The 23,771-nt window shown below is 35.5% G+C and overlaps 4 protein-coding genes across 7 annotated transcripts; 3 read left to right on the forward strand and 1 right to left on the reverse strand.

Moving 5' to 3' along the window:
• Window positions 1-151: 151 nt before the first annotated feature.
• LOC101262257 (NADPH-dependent aldehyde reductase 1, chloroplastic) lies at window positions 152-1,976 on the reverse strand. The gene is made up of 4 exons (XM_004230134.5): window positions 1,648-1,976; window positions 900-1,276; window positions 448-806; window positions 152-346 (listed from the first exon to the last, which is right to left on the reverse strand). The coding sequence occupies exons 1-4, from the start codon at window positions 1,909-1,911 to the stop codon at window positions 324-326; spliced, it is 1,023 nt and encodes a 340-aa protein (XP_004230182.1). The 5' UTR covers window positions 1,912-1,976; the 3' UTR covers window positions 152-323.
• A 303-nt stretch (window positions 1,977-2,279) lies between these two features.
• On the forward strand, window positions 2,280-4,208 carry LOC101262564 (uncharacterized GPI-anchored protein At3g06035). Its single transcript, XM_004230135.5, has 2 exons — window positions 2,280-2,561; window positions 3,629-4,208. Exons 1-2 carry the CDS (start codon window positions 2,480-2,482, stop codon window positions 4,126-4,128), a joined length of 582 nt encoding a protein of 193 aa, XP_004230183.1. The 5' UTR covers window positions 2,280-2,479; the 3' UTR covers window positions 4,129-4,208.
• A 660-nt stretch (window positions 4,209-4,868) lies between these two features.
• Window positions 4,869-14,564, forward strand: LOC101262862 (uncharacterized). 4 transcript variants are annotated; one of them, XM_004230136.5, is made up of 10 exons: window positions 4,869-6,641; window positions 7,285-7,510; window positions 7,597-7,730; window positions 7,816-7,884; window positions 9,169-9,654; window positions 9,762-9,830; window positions 11,365-11,529; window positions 12,426-12,642; window positions 12,770-13,108; window positions 13,871-14,564. In XM_004230136.5, exons 1-10 carry the CDS (start codon window positions 5,190-5,192, stop codon window positions 13,984-13,986), a joined length of 3,273 nt encoding a protein of 1,090 aa, XP_004230184.2. In that variant the 5' UTR covers window positions 4,869-5,189; the 3' UTR covers window positions 13,987-14,564. The 4 variants fall into 4 exon arrangements, 2 of the variants coding, with proteins under 2 accessions (XP_004230184.2, XP_010312630.2); XR_011213226.1 differs by having other exon boundaries at window positions 4,939-6,641; window positions 11,365-11,533; XM_010314328.4 differs by having other exon boundaries at window positions 4,961-6,641; window positions 7,603-7,730.
• Window positions 14,565-14,999: 435 nt separating this feature from the next.
• On the forward strand, window positions 15,000-21,023 carry LOC101263161 (serine--tRNA ligase). Its single transcript, XM_010314334.4, has 10 exons — window positions 15,000-15,278; window positions 15,368-15,520; window positions 15,889-15,959; window positions 17,620-17,781; window positions 17,863-17,968; window positions 18,414-18,607; window positions 19,004-19,107; window positions 19,198-19,381; window positions 20,201-20,380; window positions 20,497-21,023. The coding sequence occupies exons 2-10, from the start codon at window positions 15,388-15,390 to the stop codon at window positions 20,704-20,706; spliced, it is 1,344 nt and encodes a 447-aa protein (XP_010312636.1). The 5' UTR covers window positions 15,000-15,278; window positions 15,368-15,387; the 3' UTR covers window positions 20,707-21,023.
• Window positions 21,024-23,771: the final 2,748 nt, after the last annotated feature.

The raw sequence follows: 23,771 nt of genomic DNA on the forward strand, positions 1-23,771 counted from the left end.
TTTTTTAATTCCGAAGTTCTCTTCTTGCTTCATCCTATTTACTTGTCCTCCAGTTGGTTTAATTTTGTTATCCAGTTGCTGTTGGCTTCTTCCAACCATATCTAAGAGCAGCGAAACCTTGCTTAAAGGGAAAGCAAAGCGCAGACACGGATAAAACAGAAAAAAGAGCATATTTCATTGCAACTTATAAACAGAGTAGATTATTATTCTATTGATACCACTTCACTGTGGAGACCATAGTGCAAAACACAGATAGTACATCAAAACTAACACACAACAGATCATAGCTTTCGCTGACAGCTGACAAAAGCTCCCAAAGACTTTCAAGCATTGACTATCGTCCCACCTGCAAACCAACAATATACAACATTCAGATCATATGTTCAATCCAAGGATAACATCCTAGTTTCAATTTTAGCAACTAGGCCATGTAAAGGCTCAGCATACCATTAGGGTGGATGACTTGGCCAGTTATATAGGAGGATTCCGGGCAAGAAGCCAGGAAAACATATGATGGGGCCACCTCTATAGGCTGAGCAGCCCTCTTCATTGGCACTTGTTTACCAAAATTTGCACATTCCTCTTCAGAAAACGAAGCTGGAATCAGTGGCGTCCAAACTGGGCCAGGGGCAACACCATTAACGCGTATGCCCCTCTCCACAAGCTGAAGGGCAAGTCCTCTAGTAAATGCAACAATTGCACCCTTTGTGGCTGTGTAATCAAGAAGTTTTGCATTCCCCTTGTATGCATTCACGGATGTTGTGTTTATTATGCTGCTACCTTCCTTCATATGTTTCAAAGCATGCCTACACCCAAAAACATTCATTTGAATTGTACAGAAGTGCAGTAAAACTTATCTTGCACTATAATTGTGTAAATCTTCTTAAAATAGGACCAACCTAGTGACAAAAAAGTAAGAGAAGATATTAGTTCTAAAAACTCTCTCAAGCCTTTCCTCATTGATCTCCTCGACCGAACTAGCCTCGTACTGCTCTGCAGCATTGTTCACCAGAATATCAATCCGGCCATAGGAACTCACAACCTCATCAACCACTCTCTTGCAATTGTCATCGAATCCCAAGTCTGTTGGGACCGCCATTGGGTCCTTTGCATCTGCTGCCTTGGCTTGCATTAGTAATTTAAGTGTGTCTTGCGCATCCTTTTCTTCTTGAGACTTGACGTAAGTGAAGGCCACAGTTGCACCCTCCAGTGCGAAGCAATGGCACACCGCTCGTCCAATCCCGGAATCACCTCCAGTCACAAGCGCTATTTTGCCCTTCACATTAACAAAATAAAGAGCTTATTAAACTAAGCTCCCTCTCTGCCACTTCCACTTCCCTTTTGTGTCTCTTTTTAGTCTCATCTATCTAAAAGTATTATCTATTATTTTATTTTGAAATATCGTTGTTTATAGCATATAAAAATATATTGAACACGACCTTTTTTCCCCAAGTTTATGTGAAGATCAAAGTTAAAGATGCTTGATAAACTGGAACAGAATAATACTACACAAAGGCGTATTCTCCTAGCATGCACAGTACACTTCTGGACTATCGTACGTGAGTCTAAGAACTAAATGCAATTTATAAAGTTCAAATTTTGCGTTAGTAGGTAAGAAATGAGAAGTTAGAAAAGAGGATTAAATACTCGGAGCTTATTAGCAGGCTTGTAATCCTGACTAGAATAGTGAGGAGTAGGGTCCATGGCATGTTCCTTGCCAGGCTGAGTTTGTTGTTTCTGGGGTGGGAATGTTTGTCCACCTGAAGCCATTGATCTCGCAATAATATTAACTGGAGGATATGATCTTCCTCTCTTAGTGGTGTTAGTAAAGAAGTTGCAGGGAGAAATTAGGTGAGTAGTGAAAGTGGAAGAGAAAGCTCTAGCTGAACAAGGAAGAAAGCGAGAGCACATTTACCCTTATATATATATATATACACACGTAGAAAAGTAGCGGTGAGTGATGAATGGATAAGTACTTGGCAAATTAAGAAAGTGTCTTATATGTATACGGAGGAGTAGGATAGGAAGAGGCCGGAAACGGTGGAAGAGTAGCAGTACGTGTCTCGTAAAGCCGCATTCAGTGGACACGTCTCTAGAAACGCACGTCATGATTAAGGTGTGTTCGGCGGAGCAGCTTCAGCTGATCATCTTGAACAAGAACAATGTAGCAAGGTGGATTTTGATATATAAATATTTTTTTTTTTAAAAAAAGGTTAAGAGTACTTTACAGGTGCCAATAAGAGGTACATTTAGAGTGGTGTAAGAGGTTAACTTAATGCGTCACCTGCTTTGCATGTCCGCAACGTGTTATTTTCATGCAAATTTCCATACGGCGCGGCGCTCAATTTCTCTGGACAGTTTGAGAAAACTAAGCTTATATCCAGATAACTCTCCATGATCTACTACTTACAGCAACAAAGTTTCATATTCCACTGCAAATAAATTTGATAAAAGTGGTTTTACTGATCAGAAACGTAAAATGGCGTCACTTCGAGTTTCTCCTCCTACTTTTTTGTTTCTGCTTGCACCGCTCCTTGTCTTAGCTACAGTGAACTGCGATGGTGCACTCTCTCTGTCTCTCTCTACCTTTTTCCTTAAATACTTTCTTCATTAATTCATTGTATATTAGCATCTTCTTTCCATGGTTGTTATTTTGATTTATCTGTCCTATCCTTTTTTAGTTAAGTCAGTACAGAAATTAATGTCTTCTTTCCCTTTCTTTAACTCTCTAATTTTTTAATTTTTAGATTAAGGTATTTGTGTGCATCTAACTTATTTTTAGTTTGAAAGCTCTTTGCAAACTTTCTGTATATCAAATCATAATCAGACAAACAAATTTTGTCGAATCAAAATTAGACAAATAAATTTTGGAATCTTGAAATAAAGGGAGTATAATATATTGTGTCCTATTTTATTGTACGATGAGATTATAAGAGAAGTACTAGAACTATTATAAAAAGGACAGATAGGATATATAAGGTAGAGAGGACAAAATACAATTATATATCAGATATTGAGCAAAGAAAATTGAGGATAAAAAAGGGCAAGGATTCGATTATACCAAATCGATTGTATAATCGATTGTCGGATAAAATGGGAACTTTTTTATTCCTGTTACACAATAATTGATGTAAGTAATGATATAATACAATAAAATCGAATGTAAATTTAGGTAATAATCAAAACGAACATAGTAATGGTATTTAAATAAAGGTAAAATAACTAAACTTTCAAGCGAACGTTAGATTTGAATTTGTTTTCACCAAGAGTGTTATAAACTTTCAGCCTGTATAGTCAACCCTACATGTTTTACTTATTACGTTGGATTACAAGTTTCACTTATTATGAATATTACTTCAAAATTATTACTTCAAAATTACCTTAAGCTTACGGAGCAATATATACCAGAATAAAATTAATGAAAACAATAAGCTGCTTTTTGTTGATCTTTAGTTTCTAAGAACTTGGATACGGAACCGGGTATAATATAAACAAATTTGATTTTTGCCACGAATTTAATTCCTGTGTAGTGTTGCCGCAATGGCACAATGCAGAAATTGATTTAACTATAAATTTATGAGATGTTTAGTGTTAACTCTTTAAGTAATGACATGATGTGTTATGGCAGATGAAGAAGGTCACGTCCTTTCCGGTATCAACAGTTACCGGCAATCCCACAGCTTACCAGCCCTAACGAAGCAGGACAAGGCCGATTGTCTAGCCGATGAAATCGCAGATGAGTTGGAAAATCAACCATGCCCCAGCGGCGGCATTACTCCCGCTCCAGCATCTCAATTTGCTCAGTACCCTAAACCGTTAGACAAGTGCAACATAAACATTAACACAACAGCTGAAGGTGTTATCCTCCCTGTTTGTGTCCACGATCGGGTCGCGACCCTAGTGCTAACGAACTATACTCAGTCTCGGCATGCGGGGTACCTTAACAATTCTAAGTATACTGGAGCTGGAATTGGCACCGAGAAAGACTGGACTGTGGTCGTCTTGACGACGAACACTGTCGGTGGAAGCTTTACTAGTGGAGTAACTATTACTAGTGTGTTTGGTGTGAGTACAATTCACTATTATTTGATGTTTGTGTTGTTAGGTCTCTTCCTAGCTATTAATTGATGTCATAGTAGTTACGTGATCATCTGTATCGAACCCCTGTTTTATTTCATGTATGTATTCCAAGAATATTTGGATTATTACGAGTATGTGTGACTACTATAATGTGTTGAATTTAGGAAAATGATGGACCACACAGTGGAGTAAAGGGTGAATATTACGTCTAAACCGCACTAAAGGGGAACCCATTGGAAATTTCAGCCGCCAATGTCGTTGTAATGGCATTGTAGTTGGACGATGTATTTTTTTTCTAATTCAATATTTAATACGTTACATTTGGATGATTTTAATAACTAGATATTGATTTGAAATTTTAGAAGCTACTTTACTTAACAAAATAAGTAATATATCATTAAAAATGTGATTTCTTTCAAAAAAAAATTAAATAAATAAACAAATAGGACCTTTCACCCTTTCTCTTCTTTTAAAGAGTTATGAACGTTTCGTTAAAAATTTTAAAATAAAAATTTAGTTAAAAATAAAAATGAAAATGGATGAATAAACTTTTACATTGATAAACTTTTCTATGTAACAAATATATTAAAAAGTAATTTTCTTCCAAAATAAATAAATAAATAGTATTTTTTACACGTTTCTCTTTATTTTAAAGAGTTATAGAGTTTTGCTAAAAACTAAAATGAAAATAAATCAATAAATTGATATTGACGAACTTTTGCATCGAGAAGCTACTTAATATAACAAAATAAGTAATATAGCATTAAAAAAGTGATTTTTTTAAAAGTAAATAAATAATACCTTTCACGCAAAAACTCATACATAATTTTATATTTGTAAGTACTTCAAAAATAAGTTAGAAAAATATTTAATAACCGATTTTTTTGATTGATTAATCGGTTACGTTTTATTCTTGAAATATTAGTCTAATTAGTTATTACCAAATAGTTCTGGGGTTATATGTAATTTTCTATTAAAAGTCTGAGTAAGTAACAATAGTCGGAGTTTGGGCGGTTGAGACCGCAAAATGAAACACGACGGGATCGCCGCGGGAATAAAGTGACACAAAACCGCCGCGCAGCACCGCCGCTTTTTGGAGTCTGTCAACTATGGCGGAGGATGACGATGATAGCTTTGGCGATTTCACCTTTGCATCTTTTTCCACCAATTCCCTGAATACCCAATTCACCCCACCCAAATCAGTCACCCCCCCTGAAGATGATGAATGGGGTGATTTTGTCGAATACCCTAGTGGATCTGAACCTTCCACTGCATCCTCCCTCTCCCAATCGAAACCCTTCGACCCTTTTGGTTTCTCCCCTAATAGTGCTTCCGTTTCTGAATCTCCGTCCAAATCTGAACAAGCCAAGAAGACAACTGGGTGGGTGAAACCTTCTGGGGCTCTTCCACTATCATTATTCGGTGAAGAAGAAAATGCTGAGGAAGAAGAGAAAGAAAAGTCTGCTAAAGAGGATACGAATACTAAAGTAAGAAACGGATCTAATGCTAATTTGGGTTATGGATTTGATTCAACTAAATCTAACTTATACAATCAGAAGTTGAAATCTGAAAATGGGCCACTTTCGAATACCGGTAATTTGGTAGGCCTAGATAGTGTTAATTCGAATTCTAAAATGTCTGCATTACAGTCGAATGGATTGGGGTTTGATCCGAATATGGGTTCTCCCTGTGTTAGTAGAGTGCAGAGCTTGAACTACCTGGCGAGCTTGATTGGTGAGGATCAACAGATCAGGGCACAAAGTACGGGTCTTGTGTTGGATTCGGATGATTTTAGTTCTTCTGCTAATGTATCAAGTTCAATATTTAATATGTCGAATCCAGATTTTGATATGTCCAAATCTACTCTGAATGGATTGAATAGAACTTTGAGTGCAGATGCCATAACAAGTTTGAATGATCGTGGTCTGCAGATCAAGACTGGAGGTATTGGGCTTGTTTTCGAGTCAAATGCATTGAGTTCTTCAGCAAATTTTACAAGTTCATGTTTGAGTGTGTGGAATCCGGATTTCCATTTGTCCAAATCCAATCAGAATGGATTGAGTAGAACTTCGAGCCTGGATGTTATATCAAACTTGAATGATCAGGGTAAGAATGTGGGAATTGATCTTAATTTAACTGGTGTAAGTTCTTCAGCTGCCACCAGTTCAAGTGTGTGGAATTTGGATAGTAATAGGTCCAGATCCAATCAGACTGGATTGAACAGGGCACTGAGTCTGGATGCTTTAACAAACTTGAATGATCAGGCTCAGCAGATCAAGACTGAAAATAGTGGGCTTGTTCCCAATTCAAATGGTTCTAGTTCTTTTGCAAATGCATCAAGTTCAACTTTTGGGGGATGGAATTTTGATTTTGGAGGATTTGGATCTGCTGTTGAAATGTCAAATTCTAGTTCCAATGTTGGTGGATTTAATTCAAACATCAATGCTGTTGGCTCAAGTGCAGATGTGGATGATCATCACAACGACAATGATGAAGATGAGGATGGATGGGAGTTCAAGGATGCTTACTCAATTTCTAAAGTTGGAGATTGTAATAGTAAGGTAAAGCTTGACAGTTCTAAGATCAATACTAGTTATGGTGCGCACTAGTGCAACAAAACAAAATTATGTTGTGTACTAGTTAAAACCTTCTCTGTACTACTTTTAAGCTCATATTATGAGCATGTGATATTGGAGTCATCTGCATCAATTTTGACGGTAGGACGGGAATTCCACGCGGTTATTGTTTATTGTCAGGTTTCCCATTCAATTACTGCAGACAAGATGTAACTTTTTTGGTGGTCAGTTCAGTTACAGAACTGTTTGCTATGTCTTATACTGTTCAACTGTTACTTTTTTGGTAATTTTTTGTCCATTCACAATTCATGCAAATATTGTTGTTTTGGTTACTCTTTTTTGTTGAGCATGACTCGGTTAGGAGCCCCCCTCCCTCCCTTCCTCTCTGATTAGAGATTATATTGGGAATAGACAGCTTACCTTTAGAGATGCATTATTTAGTGTTTGGATGAAATGTGATCGAATTGAGTAGAGTGGACATTGAGGATTCCTAATCTAGTTTGAGATTGAGGAACAGCTGATTGATTTCTTGTTTGGTTGCCTTATTTGTTTTTATTTAACTTATTTTGGCTAGTTTGTATGCATGAATGTGTTTATGGCTCTCTAATCTTGTTCCTTGTGTGTGAAGGCTACATCAGAGGCAAAAAAAGAGCATGAAAGTAGTGCATTCTCTTTCGATTTTCACAATGGATTGAATGGCTCAGTTGACTTGTTTGCAACATCAAAAGGATCAGCAACATCTGATTCAGAGGCAGATCATGCTGGTCACATGCAGGCAGATTCATTTGGCTTCGGCAATAGTTCTATGGATTTATTCACCATGTCAAGTCAACCAATTGGTCTATTCGCGACATGTAAAGAAATTTCTGCTGTTCACCTGACAATATATTTGGATTTAATTCTGAACCATTTATGGCATCTAAACCTGTGTATTTTTTAGCATCAGATGGTAGACATGAGCAAAAAGAGAGTACTGGTGCACTGGACCCTCATCCAGTTGTTGGGAGTGCTGAATCCGATGAGGATTTTGGGGAATTTACCACGGCATCTTCAGATTCTGGATTGAAATTAGAGGTAATTTCATATTGATGTATTTCTGATTAGATGCTATTACTGGAGTTTTCCCTTTACAGGCCATTCTTCTAATCTTTTTGCGCAGGAAGAACAGAAGCTGGGTGATGTTGCTCATTCTGAACTCCAAGCTTCTGAATCTGACGATAAAGACCAGGTAAATGGTTGATTTAATGTCACTTCCCCTGGTTAAGAAGCTACCATCTTTTTGTTGGAATAAAATTAATCTCTGGCCTCACTTTTCCTCCTTATATTTTCATATATTTTGTTAGTTTAGTTAGTCTAGATTTTGTTGGAGATAGTCTGTGTGTAGTATTTACTTGTTTCTTTTGTCTCTTCTTCCCATATTTTTCTTTCTTTTGTTTTGCTTAATATTTGGACATTTTTAGAGATAAGTCTTTGTTCAGCAGTTAGGATGTTCCTTTTGCATATTCTTCTCTTTTTTTATTCTTTTTCAAATTAAGTTTACAATTTAGACCTTGTTATAATTTGTTCCTTCTGCATTACATTCTGGTCATGGTGAATTCTTTGCCCCTGTCAATTATAGTATTTCTGTTTTAGGTGTAATGTACTAAGTAATGTGCTGAAATATTGATATGTAAATCCCAATCACCCTCGTATTTTTCATGCCTACAACCATGGTGCCTGCCTGTATCTCTTGCAAATTTCTCCTTTCCTTGTTCCATTGATGCTGGATTTGGGCAGGGTATTCTTTTTGTAAATTATTTGGCCATTTGGAGCTTTGAATTCCTTTAGAAAAGAACGATGTTTCCTTGCATACATTATAATATATCTCTAAGCTTACCACTCTTGGTGGAATTGTGGATGTGTGAGTTGGTATAATGGTTGGCCTATTCTACACTCATAGGGTGTGACCTAGTGGTCAATGAAACGGGGTTGAGAACCATGAGGTCTCAGGTTCCAATCCCTATAATGGTTAGGCTATTGTACACCCAAAGGGTGTGGTCCAGTGGTCGATGAAGTGGATTGAGAACCATGAGGTCTCAAGTTCAATCCCAGCAGAGACAAAAACACTAGGTGATTTCTTCTCATCTGTCCTAGCCTTGGTGGACAAAATTATCTAGTACCTGTTGGTGGTGGGAGGTGGTACCTGTGATTTCATTCGAGGTGTGTATAAGCTGGTCTGTATATATCACAATTATAAAAAAATTGGTTGGGCTATTCTTCTACTTCTTAATTTTCTTAATGAGTGTTTAGGTTATTTTAATAGGTAGGAACTCATACTTAAATGAGATACATGTACAGTGACTACCACATCTAGTGTATTTATCTTTCATGAATTGATTAGGTTAGACTAGACAACTGCATCATCTACCAAGATTGGTAGAGCTTTTTTTCTTTTAAGTTTTGAACTTCAGAAGTCTAGATTTTAGGCAATTTATTTCCAGCTTTCCTTACCTTTTCTTGATTTTCTATCCAGGTGAAGGAGTCAAAGTTAGAGAATCATAAAGGGGCTCTTCCCTTATCTATATTTGGGGATGAAGAGCTGGAGGTTGATGAGTCCACTAATACTGAAGATGTCATTGTCCCCCATAATGCTTCTTATTCAAAGAATGATAGAAGTCCAGATTCAAACATTTCCATTAATGATCTGATTTCAAACTTATATAGCAAAGCTGAACAGACCTCACCTGTTCAAGTACCAAATAGTGATAGTTTTAATCTACAAGATTCAGTCTCAAATTCAAATTTGTTGAATGGTGACTATGACCTGGATGATGGTGAATGGGAATTTAAGGACGGCTCTTCTCAAATGAGAACATATAATGACATTTCTCTTCTTACTTTTGAGGATCCACCACAGAGAAGCTTTTCCGATCTCAATCTGGATAATTATTTGGAGTTGTACTCTAAATTAAGGAATAAGTTGTGCTTTCATGCTAAGTGCCATCTCGATGACCTTAAGGTCTGTGTGGTTGCTTAATATTTTTTAATGTTCATCTGTAGTTTCAGACAGAACCAGCTGAATTTGTGTACTGGTGCATTAACTTGTTTATATTCTATCCTCTCCAGGGAGCTCAAAGCATTGATGGACTTCCAGTGGAGGAAGCAAAAATTTTGACTCTTAACAAGGAAATTGAGGTTTGTGTTCTTATATTTATGTCCATATTAAACTGAATATAATGAACATTTGTTCATGGTTTTTTGCGCCCCTCCCCATTTGTGAGCTATCAATGTTTGAGAAGTGTTGAAATTCTACTGCCAATGCTCTAGGATTTAACAAGGTTCTGGTATATTTGCGCCCCTTCCAATTTGTGAGCTGATCAATGTTTGAGAACTGTAGAAATTCTACTGCCAATGCTCTAGGATTTAACAAGGTTCTGGGATAATGTAGAACATGTTACTACTATGGAACTTCCTATAATTAGTGGAGAAAGTTGTCTGTTGATGAATTCTGGAATCTATATGCAATATTCTTTCTCCAAAAAAAAAAAATCCCTCTCAAAAAAGAATTTATATGCAATATACATGGTATTTTTGATTTATTTAATGGTACTTTAATGGAACTGACCCTATATATTATCAAACTATTAGTAGTTGCCTTCCATTTAGCTAAGTCTGTGCTACTGTTCTCCATAATTTATCAAACTCTCTTTTGCCTTGTTTACCATTTATTTTTTTCAGTTGGTGGAGAAAAACATAGTAAATGACAATTAGCCACATTATGGTGTACTATAGTACTAGAGCCTATGTATTCAATCTTGGAAAGAGGACATTTGTTTAGTACAGGTCCAAAATGAAAACATGCATCCAACTTGAAATAAAGTGTGTTTTCTGCTCTCCTAACTTCTCTCCCTCTTTTGAGTTCCTTTTATTCATTCTCTGCTTTATTGAGCTCTCAACTTTATGCTCAAGGAGTTGAAAAAGGTGCTTTTCGATATTTTCACTAGACCTGGTAACGGAAATCCTACAATAAAGGAGCGCTTTTCAACTCAGGGAACTCAATGATGGGACTTCTGGGCTCTGGCTACTGATACTGCTTGTAGAGCTGTTCAGTTTTCAAGAAATTATTGTAGGTTCAGGGCCTTCAGAGATTGTTTTCACCACCATCACATGTTTTCATATGCTTCCTTGATTAACTAGGTTTCAGTGGCTCTCTGTTTCTAATAGTTTTGAAATAAAATCTGTCCATAGGTGTGAATGTGCCGTTCTCAACTTAAGTTATTTTTTTTGAAATTGGTAACTTTGTCTATTCCTCAAAAGTCAGTACTAAAACTGTACTGGTCAGTATTTACAACATGTACTTCAAATCCTACTATCTTTTACTAAATTGAGTCTAGTACACCAATTATGGAGATAGTTTAATTGATTACAGCAAACATAGTAGCATAAGACAATTTAGTTTGAATTTTTGCATACTATTCTCAATACTATCAAAAGCTCTGGAGTTCCTTTCCTTCCATATCGCGCACCATATATTAGCTGGGACAATCTCCATCTGTTTATATTCTTGGATTGCTTTCCTGATTCCTCCCAACTCTGAATTGCTTCTGGGATCTTGGCATGGTCCATGACCTTAAGATTCAGGAATAACCTCCTTATTTCCTCAATATGATGTGTGAAGAGACCTTTCTCCGTATGACGTTATATGTGATTTTTCTTTTTCCTTTTATAGGAGGTTTGCAAGGATTTTGACCAGGATAATGTTATGTGCAAAGGTGACCACTTGGAAGGACATTTATCTCAGAATGCTTGTATGAGTGCATTTATTGAGATTTTGCAGGACTCAAAATTTCAAGCACTTGAATCAGAGTACCACTTATCGAGGAGACTATCATTGGTTTGTCAGTTTCTCCATCTCATTATGCTTAGAGAGAATCTTTTTGTTTGATAGCCTTCTCCCTCCCCCCACTCTACAATCCCAAAAAGTCAACTTTCTAACTGCTATAAGTTACTAATCAATTATGTAATTGTAACGTTACTTATTTCTCCCTTCATCCCCTTTTATGTGATAGCATTTCACTGAGAATGGAGCTAAAGAACGAAAGTCTCTTGAAATTTGTGGTATAAAACAATCCTAGACATTTATGTAGTGGTAAATCATCTCACTAAGGCTAAACTGGAAAAGTTAAATTATTCCTAAATATAGAAATGTGTCGTTCTCTTTGGGACAGACTAAAAAAGCATAGAGTATCATGAAATGAGACTGTGGGAGTTATTTTAAAAAGAAGAAAGTCTTTATGTTTTCTAAATTGCACAAGCTTTTTAAATTAAAATTCTCTAAGATAATATTAAAAAAGTTTCCAAATATAAAATACATTGAAGCTTGTAACTTTATTGAACTGGTTTTCTTAACTTTTTGAATAAAAATTAGCAAGTGCTTATTAAGATACCATAAACTTGGACTCCCAATTTAATCACATTTTGAACTTGGAAAGTCTTTTCCATTGTCAGTGAGAAAAAAAGTATGAGTTGTCTTGTGCTTGGGCTCAATTGCATTGTATCAAAGCTTTGACTTGGCAGCTATGCTCAATCAAGGAAATAATGTATGGCTCATTTCGGGTTTGCATTTCAAATCAATACAATTTTCTTTTAAAATCAAATCCACTAATCAAAGAAGACTGTTTTGTATAAAATCCGAAAATCTTAAGCATCCTTTTGGGTGTTGTGCTTGTATATTCATGTGTACAAATAAGCTTTGGCTTATTGTACTTACATGTGTTTTCTGGTAAATAGGTGGAAAATGATTTGGAAACAACAGTGGATCTTATACGACATGCTACAATGATGCTAAAAATTTTGAGATCAGGATCTTTGGAGGAGCAATCAATGTATGTTTCAGTATGGTATAAAATGATCTCAGCTTGTGCTCAAGAGTTGCAACATGGCTCCTGTATCTGGAAGAAGATATTGGAAATGAATGGTCAGAGTCATGTGTTATCTCACCCCAGAGGTACATTATCTCAATCTTGTACATGGCCCCTGGAAAAATGGTGCAATGAAAATCTTATATTCCCTAAGTAGGGAAGATTATATTTCTTAGTTCCAGTGTCTTATTGCAATCAATATGATAAATGCAGGAAGGGCATTCATCCGAGCCCTGGGTGAGATTTATAGGGTTGCTGTAGTGCTTGAAGCATCTGTGAAACTATGCAAACCCTGGACTTGGTTGGATTCTGCTCAGTATGGAAGTATTCATTCTATGCTAGATGAATGTCACAGTATCTGGTCCTCTTTGGGTCTTGGAGAAGCTCTGTCGAGTATGTTAGATTCTGCTTCTGGAGATGGGAGTTCTGTTGCTTCATTGCTGGACTCTATCAAGTTAATTCATGGTCTTGATGGACTTACCCTTCAAAAGCATCTCTATGCTCAGAAAGAAGTGTGTAGGCTATCACTCCTAACTTTGGAAGTATTGCCAGGTAAAAAAATTCTACGAGTTCATAATTTTCGAAGTGAAGAATCATTTCGCTTCTTACCATTCTTTTGACAAGGCCATGGTAGTATCAGGAGCCACAGAAATGATGTGAGTAGTAGTCGTAACAACATAATGGTTAGTTGGAGATACATTACAGGATCTTGAAACTTGAAAAGGAATTTGTGAAAATGAAGAGCGAATCATAGCAACTGGTGCATTTGGAAGTGCATTCTGTAGTGCTTTACCCATGGAACTTATGGTTTAGAGGCATATAATTGTTGTATATTTCCTCTATTTAACTGGTAGAGATATAAATTGTGAAATAATATTTTTGCTGACATTTTGGACTCCCTGCAATTATAAAGGGAACCCCTTTTTTTTACCCTTCTTTGAAGAGCAATTTGCAAATTCTTCCTTAGTTGGTTAAAAGAATGGAACTGGGCAAAAATATTATGCCCGGTATAATAAGATCTTACTTATCAGAAGAACAAACAGATAAACAAATCATGGAAGTAACAATTTTTGGGAAATCTCTCGAACAATGTAGTGAATCAATCTGATTGAAGAATTAGGTGTTAGGGTCCTAGGCTGAAACTTGCACAAGACTCGTTGCTAATTGTTCTTTTGTTGTTACTTTGTTGCTGAAACTTATTGATCTGCTTGGTTCTGTTAATTCCTTGGGAATCAACCTCCACTCACTGTGTAATACTTTTTGAGAGTTTGCTAATTTCACTTTACATTATTACCCTTGCAATGCCAAAATCAGGTATGGAACTTATTGACTGGAATGGAGAACATTACCTCCTCACTCTTGCAAATCTGTGGGCAAATCTTATAAGCAGTGATCCTCCAGAGTTGCCACAATTGATCATTGGATGGTGAGAAATATCAAAGTTTGGTATCAATTTTGCGAAGTGTCAAATCTGAGATAAGTACCTTGGATTAGCACACCGCGTCAACTGGAGATTGCTATGCAAAGGGTGATGTGAAGAATATAGGCTGCTGCTCTCCAGGGTTCTGGCCTTTGGCTTATTTGGAAGAGTTTTTTTCCGCACAAAAGTATACTTTGGGACAAAAAGTTGCAGATGTGAACATCAAGATACTTATGCAGAGGCATGGCTTGAGGTTCTTTATAGACGGCAGTATAGAGATGGTGTGAGATACAGATTACTTGATTTTTGTTTAGCAGTCTTTTCTTGCAAGATATGTAGTAAAGCATGTCAGTCATCGTTCCCGATTTTTCCTTTCTTTTCTCCCCAACAAGGGGAAGAAGAAGGTATGTGACCAGGTCACGTTGTACTATTAAGTTGCTTGTGTATAAGTTGTATGTATTGGTGAAATCTTATGCTACATCCATTAAGATAGAAGTAGGGTTGTTAGGAAACAGGAGAGATTCTTGATTCTTTGTAATGTTAATTTCTTATCTTCAATGGTTCATCGAGGAGTGGACAATGTTTAAATATTGTTACTTGAAATTCACACTCATTTGCACCTCTACAAATCTACTGAATATAATCTGGGAAAACAGTAAACTTCAATTATTACTTTGTGTATTCATATAAATTGACATACAAAAGTAACATGTATATAATATCTCATAGTCAATTCATTAATAACTAGCCTGTGTGAAATTTGTTTGGTGGACAAGCATATATAATTTGGGACAAAAATTTAGTATCATCTTGTTTGGTTATTAGTCATGCGATAAGTTATATTAAAGATTAATAATTAATGTCAGATGACGTACTAATAATACAGAAACGAGTTAGCTATTGCATGATAAAATACATTGATGTCTTCCAAATCCTTTCTATTAATAAAATATCAACGATTTCTTAGAAATTATGTAATAGATACTCAAGATAAGAAATCAAATGGTCGATAAATAATTACTTACTATCACAATATCTATTTTCAATATAAAAATATAATTAAATCTCAACTCAACACACGTGGTTAGGTTTAGGACTGAAGCCACCCTAATTCATCAAATATTATGGATTATTAAAGTTAGAGGATCATTTATATTTAACCTAAGTTAAAAATATGATGGACTATTTTAGGGTTTTTTTTATCTAAAAACATTTGTGCATACTGTTGTTTGGATACGGGCTTTGGAAGGTAAACACATAAACCCTGCGCCGCTGCCTTCGACTTCGACTAGCGCATCTCTGGTAATTCTGGGTTCATCTCCATTTTTAACTTCAACTTTTTTATAAACATCGATTTGTTTTCCTTGCCAATTGATTTAGTTTTGTTTCAGTTGTGTAAGTTTCAGAGAAAATGTTGGACATAAATCTCTTCAGAGAAGATAAGGGACACAATCCCGAAATCATTCGTGAATCCCAGCGTCGTCGGTTTGCTGATGTCGATCTTGTCGATCAGGTTATCCAACTTGACAAAGAATGGCGTCAACGTAAGTCATCTCTATCTTCTTCTATTTACAGTTCACTGTAAAAATTTCGGTGGATATTCTATATCTTGTGTGTCATTCTGCTTCTTAATGTGTGTGATGAAAATATATACTGAAGATTAATAACAATATTAGCAAATAGGATAATGTTTAATAGTTTTGATAGGTCAACTTTAATTGTTTTTAGGCTTTTGTTTGTCGTGGAGAACTCTCTTCTGTAAATATGGCTTCAGTACTGGCCTACTACTTTCAATAGCAACGTTGCTTTGATGAAATTTTTTTCGTGTTAAAAGGCTGATGATTAATTAGCGTCTAAATGTCAGTGGAGGAAACTAAAGGTTTTGATTTATAAAGATTCGTGTGTAATTCAGGCCAGTTTGAGGTTGATAACTTGCGGAAAGATTTCAACAAGATCAACAGAGAAATTGCCTCGCTCAAAATTGTGAGTGTTCTATTTAGTTGTTGAATTCATCTGTCATTTTCTTCTTGTCAATTGTTCTTTTTACATTGTTTGATATCTTGCAATAAGAGCTCATAATTCAGCACATCGACCGGCCTGATTCATGCCTACATGTTATGATTACAGTATACCACATCATTTATTTTGAACCGTAATTGAAAGGAGAACCTAAGAAGTTGTTCAATTTCAAGTGTTAACTGGCAAGTATGAAAGCTGTAGAAGATTAGATGGTAGCCTAATATTTATCACCTACGACGTCTCTCTAATGTTTATATGTCATTGATGACCCTAAATTCCAATGGTCCTTCTCTATTGTTATAGTCTGAAAGTAAAAGCCAATGTTTGAACCTTATTTCTTGTTATGAAAAGAATTATGGAGGGTAAGAGCCTGTTTGGCTCAGCTTAAAAGCTGGTCAAACTGACTTAAAAGCTGGTTTTTGACTTATTTAGTTGTTTGGCAATACTCAAAATAACTTATTTTAAGTTAAAAAAAACTTATTTTAAGCCAAAAGTTAAAAGCTGGGATAGGAGTGCTTTTTTTTCAGCTTATAAGCTGTTTTAAGTTGACCACATTTTTACCTTTTTGCCCTTAATATTTTTATACAATCTCCAAATTATCCACATAACCCTAACATCTCTTTCTTCTATTTTTCCCTTTTCACGTGTGGATGATAGACAATTACTATTACTAATGAATGAAAATAAAATAAATCTTAAATCTTTCAAGTGATCTATTCAAATTATATATTATTAAAATGTAAAATAAGTTGCACATATAACTTAAATAAAAATTTATATTCCTCTTATAAATAATTTGTGATAATAAAGAAATATGTGAATGATAGACAATTATTATTACCTATGGATGAAACTAAAATAAAATCTTAAATCGTTCTTTAATCTATTCAAATTATATTTAAAATCTATAATAAGTTTATATTCCTCTTATAAATAATTTGTGATGAGAAAGAAATATGTGAATGATAGCAAAATATAATTATTTATGGCTGTAAAATAAAAATTAATTAACTTTTATTATGTTAACAACTTTTAAGGGTATTTCAGACATTTTGATTTAAAAAGCTGTTTATCAGCACTTATTTTCCAAACACGTCAACAACTTTTTTTTAACTTCAGCACTTTTATCCAAACGCATAACTGCTTATTTTAAAAATAAGTTTCAGCACTTTCAAAAGTACTTTTTTAAAGTTGCTTTTATTAAGCCCATCCAAACGGGTCCTAAATCTTTGTTTCTGTACTGAAAAAGAATGATTCTTTTTTGATTCCATAGTCAGAAGCAAGTGTTTTCCTTCTTTTGACAAAGAGACTGTCCCTCATGCTGGTGAGGAATGATGGATTATAAGAGATAATATTACAATGATCTATATGTTGTTCAGACTATTTTTATGCTGGCTATCAACCTACCACAATTATCCTCCTTTATTAGAACGTATGGCTCTATGAAACTCAACTAGATAGATGCTAATATTGGAATATTTTAGTTCTTGATTCTTGAGCAACTAAAGTTAATTCTACTTATTTCATTGGCTACTGACTTTGTTTTCTTTTTAATATTACCAAGCATGTATGTTTTTCTAAAGTTCAATGTTGGAGTTGATGCTGTTATTTTCCTTTGATAAAGTCTGGTGAGGATGCAAGTCAAAAAATTAAGGACACTGCAGAGAACAAGCAACTAACTGCAAAGAAAGAGGCAGAAGTACAAGAGGCTCGAGCCGCTTTATATTCAAAGCTGGAAATCATTGGTAACCTTGTGCATGATTCAGTGCCAATTAGTAATGATGAGGTATGTGGATTTTGTTGTTTTTTAGTGACAAATGCGAGCTTAAAATAAAAACTTCTCTTTTAACCAAAGATTATTTTGTAGGCAAATAATGCTGTAGTTCGAACATGGGGAGAGAGGCGGACTGAGAAGGGTCTTAAAAACCATGTTGATCTCGTGGAAGCTCTTGGAATTGCAGACATAACCAAGGGTAAGGGCTATATTGAGCTATGGGATTAGACATCTTGCATTTATTAAGTGTGCTTGCTTAAAAACACCATAGAGAGTTTTTCATGTGGTTATTAGAAAACAGGACATCTCTCTCTCTGTCCCTCCCTCCCCCCTCCCCTCCCTTCCCCTCTCCCTCCCTTCCCCTCTCCCTCCCCTGCTCTGTCTCTCCCTCCCTCCCTCTCCCTCTCCCTCTCTGGCCTTTTTTTGCATTTATCCATTTTTTGCTTGCTTTGTTCAAAGTTGTTGGTCATATGTTGTATTCTGGAATTGTTTTTCCATCCATTATTTTTATCTTTCAACCCGTTACATTCAGGATAAATTGTTCCTCTTACCCTTCCCTTCCTGAAAATTTTTTGTTCAATTCGTATTCTTTTGTTCGCTGGTATATGAGTTGCAAGTTAATGCAAAGTATTTAAAATATATAGGTGCAAATGTTGCTGGAGGAAGAGGTTACTATTTGAAAGGGGATGGTGTACGTCTTAACCAAGCATTAATTAATTTTGCTCTTGATTTCCTGGAGAAGAGGAAATATACTCCATTGCAGACTCCGTTCTTCATGAGGAAAGATATTATGGCAAAGTGTGCTCAGTTAGCTCAGTTTGATGAAGAACTCTACAAGGTAATATACCGTATGTTTTGGTACATGGTGCTGAATGGAATTAATAGAGACTCATAGTGCAGCCCATTCCATGAATTAGTTGCTGTAACTGCAACAGAAGTCCTTTCGAAAACAATGTCGGTTTAGTTTGGAGAATCCTTTTGAGTTGTGTCAGAATGAAAAGTCACCAATATAGTGTTCATTAGTGACAGTAACTCTGCATTTTTTAAAAGAAAAAGGTATTTCATTTAATGGACAAGAAAGTCCCTTAAATATGTACATCAGAATAGAATTTTCCTATCCCCTATGATTTAAGGTTTACATTAATTCTACATTCTTAGCGTTATTTGCTTCCCTGTTTGAAATTATTGATGGCTTGGTGGTGAGACATACCTCAATTATCTTTTATTTTGATAGGTCACTGGTGAAGGAGATGACAAATATCTGATTGCCACTGCTGAACAACCTCTGTGTGCTTATCATTTGGATGACTGGATTCATCCTTCACAGCTTCCGTTAAGGTATTGTAACACAACCTGGCACCAACAGCGTCCTCTATTGCTTCTATTGCCAGTTGGCCTTTATGGACTAACATCCATGCCATTCACTAGGTATGCTGGATACTCGTCATGCTTCCGCAAGGAAGCTGGTTCACATGGCCGCGACACACTTGGAATTTTTAGAGTCCATCAGTTTGAGAAAGTGGAACAGTTCTGTTTAACCAGTCCAAATGGCAATGACTCCTGGGACATGCATGAGGAGATGATTAAAAACTCAGAGGAATTCTTTCAGCAGGTACGTCTGATTTTCTCTTCCTTTTTCTGGGACATTGTTTCTGTGAAAAGAAGTATATTTAAATCTGCTTAAGAAATATTGATAGGAAAAAGGTCTAGTAATATTTCTAACTCAATGAGTCACCAAAGTCCCTCAAGTATTTACTGGGTAGGAACGTGACAAATTGTTACTCCGTTGCTGCAGCAGTACCTTTCATAATTATGCTACACCCCTTCAGACTAAAATACACCAATTTGTATATAGCAGGTATTCATTGGAATCAGAATGTCACTTTGTCTGGGTTTGCACCTCTTCAACACACCTTTGCAAAACTATCAGGAGTTCTTCTCTTGAAATAATCTTTCTTTTGTCCAATAGCCCGTATTTAGATATATATATGCAATTAGCTACTTTTGAAATCAAAGTTGTTTGTTTAAGCAATTCATTCTGTTAAATCCTGAAATTTTGTGCTTTAAGATATAGTGGTAATGAATAAATGAATTGCTTCTAATTGATTCGCCATTTGCAGAATGAAATTCTTTTGAAAATAGTCCCAGAAACTGTTTTGCTTAGTTTTTATTAGTCAGGACCTGCTTGTTCACAACTGACTAATCCTACCAGGTCTGACCCCCCAGTAGCACATGTCTAGGGTGAATTTGCACATCAAGCTTTGGGTGCAAGTAACAGATTCAAGACTTGCCGCAGACAAAAACCTAGTATTTAAGTCGAGAAGGTTATAGAAGGGTGGGCCTGTTATCCACTGAGCTTTTAACCATCCCCTTGTGATGTGTGGGTTGGGTGCAAGTAACAGATTCTAAACATAGCTTTTCTTTTTCACAGCTAAACATTCCTTACCAAATTGTGGCTATTGTTTCTGGCGCACTGAATGATGCAGCAGCAAAGAAGTATGATCTGGAAGGGTGGTACCCTGCATCATCGGCTTATAGAGAGCTTGTGTCCTGCTCAAACTGCACAGACTATCAGTCAAGGAAATTGGAAATTCGGTTTGGACAGAAGAAGGTATTTCACTAGTGTATATTCAGAGTGTTATCGAACAGTGCAAGTCAACTTTAGTTTCCAATGTTCATATTTTGTTTCACACAAATTTGAACTACTGACATTTATTGTTTCCTTAGGGTAATGAGCAAGCGAAGCAGTATGTGCATTTATTGAACTCCACCCTTACAGCGACAGAGAGGACTATGTGCTGTATACTTGAGAACAACCAGAGGGAGGATGGAGTTGAAATTCCTGAGGTTCTACGACCATACATGGGTGGGAAGACATTCATGCCTTTCCAGGCCCCTCCAGCAAAAGAAGCTAAAGGAAAGAAGTCAAAGGCATGATAATCTATCCAATCTTATACACTTAAAAATCCATTGCGAAAAGAGCTAAATCATGTATTCTCTTGAACTTGGGCCCTCCTTATAAGGAGTCCTAAGGAAGAACAAGGGAATGAAGGCAAGGGCAGATAGTTTTGAATTTGGTAGTGTAACAAACAAATTAGAAAACAGTTTATTTAAGTGGGTCATCGACATAGAAAAGCAGATTGCTATCTCCCACTTGATGTCATTTTTGGTTTAAGTTGATTGATTGCTTTCAACTCCTATTACTGTCTTGGCAGATGTTAATTGCATGATTATTTAAGCCTTCTTTGAACCTATATTTTGTTGTTATCCCTACTGTAGATGGAATTGTCACTAATAATTGAGGGGTTTTACATAATGGACTGGTTAATAATATGAGAAATTAAATCTCATGACTACATTACCATTATGGTGGAATGACAATAGGTTGTTGAAGTGGATGCATATAACATCAGTTTATAACTCATTAACATTTACTTCTCATTATCAATTCTCTAGTTCTACCAGTTTTCAGAAGGCATATTGATATACTCAAAAGGGAGCCTAAAGTTGAATATTAAAAATTAAATGAGAGGAAATTGAAGAAAACTCAAAGTTGCTTTTTGAAGTAACTCAATGTAGGACCTAATTAGTCCTTAATCCATGTGATAAAAGGGTCCTACGATGAGGTTAATTTTCAACGCGTATGCATAATGTTTATCTTTTTCTACAAGTTTATTAGTCCCATCCCCAGGAAAATAACAACAATTATTAGTCAAATTAATGAGGAAAAAGACAATTATTTATTTCTCCTACTATTGAAGTCAATAATTAAAAGATGTTTTTGACTTATTCTCCAAGTTTCAAAGTCTTGTTCAATGTTTACCACTCTATACAATCCACAAATGGCCCTACATAAATCACACAATAATACGAATTCTACTTGATAAAAGGGAGAACATTCACATGAGTGGGAAATAGGTACATGAAAGCAAGTTTCACAATTTAACTAATGAAAGAATAGAACAACTCATTCTGAAATCTCAAGGGGTTTCCAAAGCTGTTGATTACAAGAAATCAAAGAAAAGGCAGTAATTTCTCCTTAATTAAACTAAAAAAAAAAAAAAAGAGAAAGGGAACCCCTAAGTGTTTTGACCATTATTATGAAAATGACAATGTTTCACAACCCCTTACAGAGCAATTTTCATGTTTCTTATCTTTCATGCAAGGGGTTATGAAGCATCTCTGATCATACCAATTCTTTTTCCTAAAATACAAAATATAAGAATATTACTCGCACCCAAAGGTGTGGTTTAGTGGTCGATCTGATGAGCTCTATGAAAGCAGGACTTAAATCCTAGCTAGCAGAAACAAAAAAATGACAAAATGGTTATTTAATTTCTTGAGTTACCCGTGTCATCTATGCTGGTAGGAGATAACAAGTACCTAGTGCACTCATCTATCTATATATATACAACTATATGTTATATCTTCTTTAATTTGCTCATCTATTGTGCAAGGGATCAGGAGATGAGGGCACTTCTCTATTGACATATGCAACAAAACCACCTTCATCATCTCCAATAATGTGGCTGATGCTCCTTGTAGTAGCTACAGGACTTTGTGCATTATCTTCCATATTAATGTTGTTGTTATCTTGCTCCATTAGGTACCCGCGACCTCCCAAAACACCTTGTTGTATCGTCACAAAGATCATTAATAAAAGTATGATACTTGTTCTGGCAAGCATGGCCCTTTGATGAACTTCTTCTCACTGTCTCTCTTTGCTTGATATATTTTGTATTGAGAATGTGTTTTATTGAGAGTAAAAAAAATGAAAGATATGGCTAATGAATCAAGTGAGAAAAAAATTAGATGTTGTGAATGAGTATATATATTTGAGGGAGCTGCATGGTAGTAGCTTTCTTATTAAACAATGTGTGTGTGAAAAGTGTGTAGTAATTAGTCAATATATACAATGGGGGCTCTTTGGATGGGATTTGGTTGAATAATTTTTTGGTTAGTATTTAAAAAAAGTTACATTGTTGGAGAAGTATGGATGATGACAAAATGTAATGTCAGCACAGACAGTAATTGCTAAAATTCTTAGAAATTTCTACCAATAAGCTTTTTCTATAAGCTTTTAGGTAAAAATCCATATACCTTAAATTCAGGATCTAACTTGACTCTAGCTTAGTATCTTTCCATAAAGTCTAAAAGGCCAAAACCTAATGTTTGCGCAAATATCTATGTGCAGTACAACTTAATTTAGCTCTTGTGTTGACCGTGTGTTCTATTCTCACCGTCTCAATTTATGTGACATCGTTAGACTTATCACAAAATTAAAAAAAATTATAATTTAAAACAGATCTTACATATTTATATGGCTATAAATCATGCCATTAAGAAAAAAAAGAAAAGTGTGTCATCGAATAGAAAAAAATATGTTAAAGTACTTTATAGCTTTGATTTGATAATCAAAAAGGGTTCTTGCCTTTGAAGAAACAACACATTTTTCATAAAAGGCATCTTTAGCGTTTTGTTTTGTTTTGGGCTTCTTCCTTGATTTAATACCATCTTTTGTTTCTTCTTTTGTTCTAACCACTCTTAAAAGTAGAGATTTGTACTATTAAATTATCATCTCTCTCTATCTCTTCCGACCATAAAATCTTGTGACATTTTGTTTAAATTTTAATTTATATACTATAGTTAAATGAGTTATTGGTACTCTTTCTTTTGCATCAAGTTGATTGTGCTTTTTTTGTTCTAAAGTTCAACTCTTTCTTCAATAGGTTAATTGATTATACTATATATGAGTACTAATTTCTTGAAATTTTCTGACTTGTGTATGTTTTGGTACTTTTGGGATTTTTTTTATATTAACAAGTTAACAGACAGCATTCTTGATTTATTAAATCTAACTCCTTCCCAATTCATTTGGGCAACTTGTTTTTTGCCCTTTTACTAATGCATAGTTTTCTTACTTAGCTAATATCTCTACTGCCCTAAACGTATTGGAAAATGAGCACTTAGAGTTAGAGGCGTAGCATCTAGATGAGCCATTG

Source organism: Solanum lycopersicum, chromosome 1, assembly GCF_036512215.1.
Source record: "Solanum lycopersicum chromosome 1, SLM_r2.1".
NCBI classification, from domain to species: domain Eukaryota; kingdom Viridiplantae; phylum Streptophyta; class Magnoliopsida; order Solanales; family Solanaceae; genus Solanum; species Solanum lycopersicum.